The sequence below is a fragment of the Octodon degus genome, unplaced genomic scaffold (assembly GCF_000260255.1).
Source record: "Octodon degus isolate 3935 unplaced genomic scaffold, OctDeg1.0 scaffold00021, whole genome shotgun sequence".
NCBI classification, from domain to species: Eukaryota; Metazoa; Chordata; class Mammalia; order Rodentia; family Octodontidae; genus Octodon; species Octodon degus.
This window is the reverse complement of record NW_004524597.1, coordinates 9722895-9733583: the sequence shown is the minus strand read 5'-3', so window position 1 is coordinate 9733583 and position 10689 is coordinate 9722895. Positions and strand designations below refer to the sequence as shown.

The 10689-nt window shown below is 54.1% G+C and overlaps 1 protein-coding gene across 6 annotated transcripts in view; it reads left to right on the top strand.

Annotated features, from left to right (window-relative positions):
- The first annotated feature begins 901 nt into the window (after nt 1-901).
- The window catches only part of Slc9a3r2 (SLC9A3 regulator 2), a 13742-nt gene continuing 3954 nt past the window's right edge, over nt 902-10689 (top strand). Inside the window, exons 1-3 of one of the 6 annotated variants that reach the window (XM_023711499.1) lie at nt 902-962; nt 2003-2099; nt 6743-6943. In XM_023711499.1, the coding sequence (XP_023567267.1) occupies nt 2028-2099; nt 6743-6943 (273 nt within the window). In that variant the 5' untranslated portion in view covers nt 902-962; nt 2003-2027. Of the gene's footprint in view, nt 1251-2002; nt 2100-2673; nt 2893-3983; nt 4377-6742; nt 6944-8745; nt 9739-10689 lie in introns of those variants that run through there. The other 5 variants (XM_023711498.1, XM_023711500.1, XM_023711497.1 and 2 more) reach the window with 5 other exon arrangements.

Sequence of the window (10689 nt, the reverse complement as noted above, 5' to 3'; positions counted from 1 at the left end):
AGGACCTCTGGACAAGATTCTTTGCTTATTTATTTATTTATTTATTTGCAGAACCGGGGATTGAGCTCAGGCCCTTGAGCTTGCCAGGGAAGCACTTATTCCACTGAGCCATCTCCCCAGCTCCTGGTTTTGTTTTTTTGAGCCAGGATTTTACTATGCAGTTCATGCTAGCCCTGAATTTACTTTGCAGCCCAGGCTGGCTTTCAACTCACCTTGATCCTCCTGAGTGTTGGGATTACAGGCGTGTTCCACCATGCCCACCCTGTTAAAGATTCTTGAACCATCCAGAGCTCCCAATCTGAAGGATGTCTGCAGGGCCCCCAACTAAGCTCCCTTGCTTTGTAAAGGTACACAAATTCCTATTTCCCTGAGTTGCAGAGATATTTACCCAGTGTTTGACAGTGCCTGGTGCCAAGTGGTCTTCAAATATTTGCACACGAATGCTGAGACTCTTAGCAAAGTTGCTTGGTTATACCCTGGCCCGGAGTGGTGGGTGCTGGTATCTAAGGTGCAGAGGCAGAACCAATTAACAGTTCTGCACAGGCTGGCTTCTATGCCTGTAACTCCCCACGGCACTCGTTTCTATGTCAGTGCTGCACAACCCGCTAGAGAGTACTGGCTTCGTCCCAATCCCCACCCTTCAGGACGAGACTTGCTTGAAGCCAGATGGACAAAACTTGGGGCAGGAAACACCCCCCACACACACACCGCCACCGCCATGCAATCCACACATTCACGCCAGGAGGCGCTGCGCAGATGCTTTTGCGAGTTGCAGCCCTTCAGGAAGGACTTCTCTCCGGCAATGGGAGGAGCCGTGGTTGAGGGGCGGGGCCTGGCAGGCGGAGCAAAGCAGTCCCACCCTGCGCTATCCAGAGGTTCCTGCCCCACCCCCAGCTTTCACTCTCTGAGCCAGGATCTCAGAGACAGTGCAATCTGAGGGAGGAGGGCCTAAGTGAGCCCAGGTGATTCTCGCGGGTCCATTAGTAGCTATTAGAGAGGCAGCGGTGCCCTGGACGCTCAAGGCTATTATTGGGATTTAGGTTCATGGCTCCACCCCCTGAATTTCCAGGATTCTGCCCACTGCCACCTCTCAGAATCCCCATCCTACCCCACTAAAGTCCAGCTTCCCTCTGAAAGGAAGTGTTGCAGGAAGGGTGCAGGTCTAATGCACAGAAAAAAGCCCTCTGCCCTAATGGGGGTGCAAGGGCCACCTCTACTCTAGTGGGGGACCCTCTAACAGCCTAGAGGAGGTAAGGCCTGAGAGACTGGACTCATAAGCTCTCCCTCTGTCACAGAGCACCTCCCATTTAGTAAATTAACAGGGTTAGGGTGGGGTGAGGAATGGCCCAGGCCCCTGATGACCTGTCTTAATCTTCCTGTCATTTGCTAGCTGAGGGGCCAGGTCGCCCCACTTCTCAAAGAACTAGCAAATGAAGTCTGATATTCCTGGGGTGTCATCCTAAGGCCTCATGGGCTCTTTCTCCTATTCCATCCTTGGAGACCCTTGCCACTTTCCTGTCCCCCATCCCCCCCCCCACACCTCCAGACCTTTTTGCTTGCCCCTCTCGCTCCCTCCCATCTCAACAGCATCTTGTTTCCCTGAGATGCCTAGACTGTTAGAGGAAGGAGACCTGGGATGACTCACTCATGATAACTGTATGTCACTTTGTGTCCCACTCTGCAGCTTTAGGCTCTTCACACTTACTCTGTCACCTCTCACTTATTCTTGCTACCCACTGAGAAGTAGTGGCCTAGTCTTCTCTGGGTGTTTTTCTTTATTCTGTCGATGTTACCTACTTTGCCAGGCATAGGCACCCTCTGTTATCCTAAGATGTTGCCTCGTTACTGATACTTTCCCTGGTACTTCTTGTTTCCTTTTTCCTTTAGGGACTCCTTTGCTATTCTATGATTAGAGTGTTCTGTGACACATCTTTGATTCCTTGCCCCTAGTTGTGACCACATGTCCGTGATTACCTTTTCCTCTGGTTGTGTTTTGTCTTAGTCCCATCTTAGGTCACAGAGTGGGTATGGAGCTGAGCCCTAGGCTGCAGAAGGCCAGGGAGGGCCCAAGTCTGATCTGGAATCTGTCCTACAGAAGGGTAAGAGATCTTTTAGGCTCCTACCTTAGGACCTCTGTACCCTACTTTCCTAATCCCTGGTTTGGTGGTCTTCCATCAGGCCACTTCCTTCCACTCTAGTGTGGCCATTAAGTGAAGGTCTGGCAGGTCTAGATGGTCTTGGTTGCTGTAGGATGCCTCAATGGGTATATGGTAGAAATACTACCCAAACCCATCCTCACAGTCTCTGAGCATAGCAGTACCAGGCTGGGGCCAGGGAAGCCAGTCACAGGTCAGATTGGCAACCTCTAGACAGGCAGACAGACAAATGGAGGTAGCCAGACAAGAAACAGCCTATGGAAGCATCAACAAGGAATTGCAGAGAGGTTAAGGGTGGGGAGCAGCTATGCAGCCTTTGCCTGAGTGGCTTTTTTTTTTTTTTTAATTTTATTTATTTATGCGTGTGTGTGGGGGGGCAGCTCAGCCCACCAGGGGGCGGGGCTGGCTGGCATGTGGTGCTGGGGGATTGAACGGCGGTCCCTGTGCTTTGCTAAGCTTGTTCTGAGTAGGTGCTTTAGACCACTGAGCCATTCACCAGCCCTGCCTGAGTGGCTTTTAAGGGCAGTTAGTGGGGGTGTGGGCACCCAAGAGGCTATGCCCCAGAGGTTTCCCAGAGGCAGGCCCAGCCTCTGTGTGTGTATAAGGGTGGAGTTTAGTAAATCCAGCCATGCAGACTGGAGAGCTGAGAGGGTCAGTTAAAGAGTGACACAAACCTGCTTCTCCTGTCCACATGGGGAACTGTCCAGGCTGGCCATGCCTGAACCCTGGGAGGCAGGTACGTAAAGGTCTGTGGGCTGGGATAAGCCTGGTACTCAACTGTATTCTTATACCTAGGAAGATGCTCCTCCATGAAATGTGGTCTCACAACTCTGAGCCCAAGCCAAGCTGGGGAACCTTTTATGGCTTTCTTCCCACTCCTACTTTCAGTTTTCTGATCTGTAAAATACTCACTTCACCCCCGTTTTTCAGGTAAACTGAGCTTGAGAATTGTAAGAGATACTCCATGTATTATTACCGTTCTGTTGTCAGAGAAGGAACAATCATGCTTGGGAAGATAGCAGGGTTGGGAAGTGGGGGTGCAGCCCCCTGTGGAGGGAGGACTGCAGGAGCTTGGTTAATGTGGGGAAGCTGACCACCCTGTATAGCTCAGGTGCCAAAGACTTCAGAAAATTCATTTCAGGTCAAGAGAAGGGCACCAAAGATCCTTCCATTTCAGCAGGACAACTTCAGGTCCCTAAAGGCAGGGATATGGAGGGCAGGATGTTTAGTGAACCCAAACTCATGCCAGGAGGTTCAGGGAGTCATCAGGTCATCAGCCTCCATGATCCAGGAAGGGGATGCTGCATATCACTTTAAACCCCTCTTTTTGCCTCCAGTGCTATCCGGAGGCTGTGCTGGCCAACACAGCTCTGGCTGCAGGGTGGAGTCTAGATTGAGGGACGGCAAAGGAAGAACAGGCAGGAGGGATTATGAAGGGTGGAGAGAGGGTTTCCTGAGGACAGAGTAAGCTGTGTTCTGGTTATAGCCTCTGGGCCCTGCGTGGTGTCCCTGGGCCTGGTAACTCATGGTCTGAGCTGCTCCCCAGCTATAGGAGCATATCTTAGTGTAGCATACACAGGTGTCCAATAATGTTCCTGGCATAGAAGGCAAAGGTTCTGGTCCTAGGGAGGATGTCCAAAATGTGGAGCATAGAACAGAGGGTCCCAGTGACTGCATAACTACCTTGGCCCGCAGCCCACTCCCCCGGGTTTGTCCCCGTGCCTGCGGGGCGTCCACGCGGGGGCCTAACCAGCAGAGTTTGGGTCGGGCGGGGGCAGCCCGACAGCGGGGGCGGAGAAAGGGCGGGCGCGGGGGCGGCGCCGCAGGCCTGGCGGGGCCCTGGGCTGGGGCCGGAGCTGGAGCCGGAGTCCAGGGAGATCGGAGCAAGCAAGCAAGAATCGCCAAAGCCACCGCGGGTCTCCAGTGTCGCGGCCTGCGCCCACGCGCTTCTGCCTGATTGCGGTGCGTGTTGTGGGCAGCAGCGGCCGGCCGGGGGGCAGCGGCGCCATGGCCGCGCCGGAGCCGCTGCGGCCGCGCCTGTGCTGCCTAGTGCGTGGTGAGCAAGGCTACGGCTTCCACCTGCATGGCGAGAAGGGGCGCCGGGGGCAGTTCATCAGGCGCGTGGAGCCAGGGTCCCCCGCCGAGGCGGCCGCATTGCGAGCTGGGGATCGCTTGGTCGAGGTTAACGGCGTCAACGTGGAGGGTGAGACGCACCACCAGGTGGGTGCCTGCGCCCCGCCCCGGGCCGGCCCCTCCCCGGGGGTGTGAATGACCCCCAGCTCACTTAACCCTGCTGAGGCCAGACGTGTGTGTGTGTGTGTGTGTGTGTGTGTGTAGGGGTGGCGCAGGGCGGCCTGTGGGGTGAAATGGGGGATGTCGTCCAGCCAGCTCCTAGCAGGGAAGCCCTGGACTGCACGTGGGGGTGGAGGGGAGAGTCCTGGCAGGGGAGGCAACTGCGGCTGCTCTGGCCCTTGGCTCTGGCTCCTTGTACTTTGGCTCCAGTGTAACTGTGTCGGGATGTGGGCACATTGGGACATATTGGCACAAATGCTTTTGTGAGTGTGTGTACATAGCTGGAAATGTGTATGTGCGGGTCCCTCTGGGGTATCCATATGTGCACAAATCTGCACATGTGTGTAGAGGGAGAGGGTCAAAGTAAGAGTACCCGTGTGTTTGGTTGTGTGCTGGACTGTGTGCCTAGGACTAGGTTGTACATATCTGCATACCTGGAATGTGTGAGCTGGGTTTCGTATGTGTATGTGTGCACCCATCTGTCTGTCTGCCTATATGTACTTGCCAGTGTCTGAAGCCGGTGTACTAATATGCATCTCAGCTGGGTGTGGCAGCATGTTCCTTGGCTCCTGAGGTGCTTCCCTCTCCTCTGAACCTTCCTGCCTGGGCTAGGGTCACTACAGAAGCCCCTGCCTCCCACATCTGGAGGAAGGCCTTGGAAGCATGCATGCTTTTCTCTCTGCATCTTCTCCGCTCTGGGGTATCTATCACTAGCAGCAGACTCACCCCAGACGCTGGCTGGGATCCAGCCTTCCTCCACCCTTTCTGCTCCAGGTCCCTTATGTCCCTCACAGCACTACCCAGTCAGGTCAGGGTCTGTCTTTGTGGCCACTAGTGGGGCTTGGAGATAGCAGACTTGTTCTTGGTTGGGCCAGAACTGACTGAACTCCTATCTCCCTCAGGGGTCTGTCTATCCATCTTCCTGTCATCTTGTCTTTTTCCTAGAGCATCAACTGAATATGGCTATGTACTGAAAAAGGGTATGGGTGGAGGTTGGAGGGTTGGTCCAAAAGGTGGGGGAGACCTGGTGAGAGTTGTTGCCCGGCCTCTTTTTGGCAGTCACTGCCACTCTCACCCCAGATGCACCTGCTAATCGTAGGCCTTTGCAGTGCTGGTATCCAAGAGTTTCACATAGAACCATAATGGACCCTCCAAACTGCCCCAGGAGGGGAGGAAGTCCAACTACAACCCCCTTACAGATGAGGAAACATACTTTGAGACTGTAGATAACTTACCAAGTTCCCACATCAGAAAGCAGGAGAATGTTGGATTTTTCCTGTCACTCTTCGTGTCATGGGGAGAAAGGAGGAACATTAGGGGACCAGAGAGGATGGGCCTTGGTCACTTTCCTATTCATATGTTGACATCTGCTGAACAGAACAGTGGTGGTGGCTGCAGGGAGGGGCTGGGGTTGTCATCCTTTCTACACTGTGCTAGCAGGTACTTTGCTTTTTCCCTGTGAGTGCACACAAACACCTTGGCTACCCCATGACTGCCTGCATGCTCACCACATTTCATAGGCATCTAATCTACTTAGACACATGGACAGCTGTAAAGCTATATCTGTCCCATAGTGGACCTGCACATGACCCCTCCTCACCTGATGGACTGAATCCTGCTAACAGGGATGTATGGAGATGCCTGAGCCAGAAACCCAGGTCTTCACTTGTCTGCGGATCCAGCAGGAATTGATCCCTGGTCATGGTCTGCAAGGGAATGGGAGGGCCAGTGGCAGGAATTTAGACTTCTATGTTGGTGACAGAAACAGCACCAAGCACACCACAGTGGCACCCAGGAACATGATATACCATTCTTGCATACTCTCCAGGGACAGACCAAAACAGATGTGTGCACAAGAACACACAATGCATGTGTGGACATATATACACATATGCACATACTCTCACAAACTTAAAACCTAAAGCCCAGCCAGGCCCATCTTTTGCCTCTTTCAGACAGACTGATTCTCCACTGACTGACTCTGTAACTCCTTCCCATCCCAGTCTTCCAGTCCCCTCTTGGAGAAGGCTGAGGCCAAGGACTGAGAGGCTCCTCAAAGCCTGTGCAATCTAGGGCTAGTGTCAGGAACTCCAGGGTAAGAGGGAGGGTGCTACTGGAGTGTGAGAGTGAGGAGGCAGAGCCTACAGGACTTGCGGTACAGATGACCACCTCTGCAGATCAGTCTCCTTCCTACTAGTCCAAACTTGGGTCACCCCAAGGTGGTGTCAGTGTCCATGTGTTGCCCAGGGTGCTGGCCACTGACCCTCTCCCACCCTACCCCACCCCTGTCATAGGTGGTACAAAGGATCAAAGCTGTGGAAGGGCAGACACGGCTGCTGGTGGTGGACAAGGAGACGGATGAGGAGCTTCACCGGCGGCAGCTGACCTGCACCGAGGAGATGGCCCAGCAAGGCCTTCCACCAGCCCATGATTCCTGGGAACCAAAGCCCAACTGGGCACATGGGGGCAGCCTCAGCTCTGATGCTGGCCGGAAGGTATGGCAGGCTCTGGCTATAGGATCATCAGCTGTTCCCAGAGCTACCATCTCTCAGCCTTTTGATGACAATTTGCACTTCTGGTCACCTCCACAAGCCACTGTTTCTTCTGCTTCTTGGAGCCCCTTCTTTGTTCCCGTGATCATTGGTGACCACCCTCTAGCGCACTTGGGGCCACTCTTTCTGTCCTCATTGTGTACCACCCCCGTCCCCTCCTCTTGGGTCTAGTGGCTGAGGAGCTCTGGTAAGAGTGAGTGGCTTGTTCTAGGACCTCACCTGTGTAGCTGTGTCTGTCAGTGGCCCTGGGAATCTTTGTGTCCTGGGAAGGCCTGCAGGAGGCTGCATTCTTGGGCAGTCCTTTGTGGGGAGCTGACGACCCACTGAATTGAGGGCCCAGCACTGTTGGAGCTGGAGTGGACCAAGGAATAAGAGCAGAGCTAGCACCCAGGCAGTGCTCTGCATTGGCTGCTCAGGTCTGCTCCTCATGTGTTAGGTCCTAATGGTGTGACCACCTGAGATAAAAGTCCACTGTGGCCTACTTTTTTTTGAGACAAGGTCTTGCTACATAGCCCAGACTGGCTTTGAACTCATGGTAATTTTCCTGCTTCAGCCTTTTGAATGCTAATATTATCGGTATGTGCCATCATGATCAGCTTTGTCCCTCCTGTGTGACACCTATACTTTGTCCCTGCCTCCTTTCCAAAAAGTCCTACAAAAACAAAAACAAAAACAAAAAACCAGGGGAACTAAGCATGGTAACATATGCCTGCAACTCCAGTGTTTGGGAGGCTGAAGCAGGAGGCAAGAGGATCACTGCCAGTTCATAGCCAGCTTGGGGCCAGTCTGAACTACAGCAAGACTTTGTCTTAAAAAAAAAAAAAAAAAAAAAAAAAAAAAAGCACGAGGGCTTCCTGCCTTTCCTTCTTCCAGGTAGTTACAGTACAGTACCTGAGAGTTTCTTGAGGCCAGAAGGAAGGACCTGGGGTTGTTGGTTGTACCTCCTAGAGGTCCTCATATTTTCTCTCATACTCAGAACCGAATCACAACTACCCAAAGGGATTTAAGTCTAGGGGCTCCCCAGGTCCTGCTTTGAGACCCAGTAACCTAGGGGTGGAGGCATTGTCAGGTCTGGTTTCTGGGTGTGCAGAAAACCTTGAAATCTGCATTTTCCCTTTTTCTTTCCCTAGCTGTGCCTAGGAGTTGAGCCTTGTGGAATCTCTTTGGGGATGCGGAGATGACATTCCCAGGGGAAGCCCTGCCTGCGCAAAGGCCTGGCCGGGCGACCCATGGATGGTTTTTATTCCCTGGAACTAGGGGGCATGTGCTGAGCCCTAGAGTCTAGACTGCACCAGAGCTGTCAAAGGTCAGGAGTCTTTCAGGGAAGTCCTGCTGGTGGCCAGCTGGTCCCAGGGCCCTCTTCCCCTGACTGAGAATTGGGTACCTCCTCCCTTCCTCTCCGAGGAGGAAGCACCCCCCACCCCACAGCATTTGTCCATTGATTTAGACACAACGGTGGTAGCTGAGTTCACTTTCCTGTGGAAAAATCCGCCCTTGGGCCTTATCAGGAGGTGGGGTGGCTGAGGCACCTCAGCCTTGGGTGGGACCTTCCCCCCTCTCTGCTATTTCAGGCACTGGGGCTGCAGGAAACCCTTAGAGGGGGCTTCCTTTGGGCGTATTTTTAGAGGAACAAAGGGTGATGTGATGGGCAGGTCCCTCTGTGGATCAGGCTGACTTGGGAACTGGGAGTCCTGGAGGTCAGAGAACCATGGGGATCACTCCCTGGGAGAATGGGGCCTCATGTGTGTGACCTCCACAAGCCAGGCTTAAGAGACATTTGCCCTGGAGTTGAATGCAAGGAGTGTGGGAGGGTACGGTGCCCACTGCCAGGATGATCTCTGATGAGGGTGTTTGTGGAAGAGAGAGATTTATTATACGTGTGGGGCCTACTAAGTGCCCCAAGGGCTTCCTTTACCCTCTTTGTGCCTAAAATGTCCTCTATTTCAGGCTAGGTAGGAAAGTGGAGCATGAAGGACACTGGTATGGTCTGTCCTTCCCTTTGGGGGCTTAGAAGACCTTGTCAGTGGTGACTCAGCCCAGGGCCACGCGAGGCTGGGGGTGGCTGCAGCTGCAGTGCAGCTGATTCTAGCAGTGACAAAGGAATGGCCCCCAAACAGAGATAGGGCAGCCAGCAGTGCCAGGACCAGGAAAGTCTAACCACCCCCTCACTCCCAGCTGTGATCCCCACCATGTGGAAGGCTCTGGGGGCGGACTGGGTGAGGGGTGGTAGCTGCAGAATTCTGGGTGCCGTGCCTATAAGAGGGTTCTGGGCTCCTCAGGCTCCTGCTGTCCTTCTCCTCCTCTGTATGAAGCACACTAGTACTGTTCTCTGTCCTGGGGCTGGGGTCCCCTCCCTTGCCTGTCTCCTCTGCCCTGAGTCCAGCAGCAGGGCAGGGCCTCCCAGTGGCTTCCTTCCTTCCTTTCTTAGGACGGAAACCCAGTTAGCCAGGGAGTGCAGCTTTGGAGTCTCAGCAGGGGACAGGGCTCAGTCACCACCCCACTCCCCAAAGTGACTCAGTTTGTATGTCCCCACCCATCCCCAAGGAACCTGGGCTCTCTCAGGAGGTAGATAAGTAGGGTGGCAGCCTGGGCTGGCCAGAGAGCTCAGGCCACTCTGAGCTGTCTGCTGACTGCTTGCTGTTTCTGTCCTGCCTCTCATGGCCCGCTCCAGGAATTCCACACCACCCACCCCAGCTCAAGGAGTCCTTCTGCAGAGCCCACCCTGGGGGCTTGTGCAGGTCAGATGGGGTGGGGGAAGGACTGGGCTGAGAGGACCCCATCCTCTGCTCATTCCTCTAGGGAGGGAAAAGGGACTAGGTGCCCATGCCTTGGGGCCCTTCATGTAAGTAGGCTGGACCCCAAGCAACAATGGTGGCCTTTCTCTTTCAGTGCTGGTGAGTCACCATCTGGGGAGGCACTGACTCTTGGGGCACTTCCATGCCAGCCTCTTTGGTCACAGGCTCAGCTGGAGGAACCAGAGCTTGCCTTTCACTTCTTCAGCCATCAGGCTGGGAGTCTTTGGGACCCGGAGGGCTTGGAGGGATATAGCAGGAAGTGTGCAGAGCCAGGCCAGGGAGAAGGAATTCCAGAAATGCACCCCCCCATCCCCCGCTGCTTGCCTGCCTCCCCTTGCACCACTAGGCTAGCCAGGCCCCCTATTGCAGTCCCTCCAGTTGAGCTCAGGTCTCTTGCCAAGTTTTGCACCCCTTGGACCTGCTGGTAATGAGAGGGACTTACGCTAGTAATTAGTAGAAACTTCTTGGCTTGTGTAGTAGGAGGTGGGTGTTCTGCACTGAGGCAGGGGGTTGGCCAGAATGGTCCCAGGAGCACGGATGTGGCCTTAGCCTGGCCTCATGGCCCCGGATACCCCCATCAAATCCTGCTTCCTGTATGGGGGCCTTGAGAGATCCCGCCCTGCTGGCTGTTGCAGAGGCTGTGGGAAGAGGCCACAGGGGCTGGCGTCATGGGCCTTGTGTTTGCATGTGTGGGTGGCTGTAAGTGTCCCTGTAGGATGTTTAAAAGTGTAAACTTGGATGCTTTTGTCTCTGTGGCCATGTGGTGTGGCCCTGCATCCTAGGCCATGTCCCTAAGCCAGGCACAGTGCTCTGGGCTGGCTCTTGTTTCTGTTTCTTTCTTTTCTTTTTTTTTTTTTTTTTTTTTTTTAACATTTATTTAGAGTGTGTGTGTGT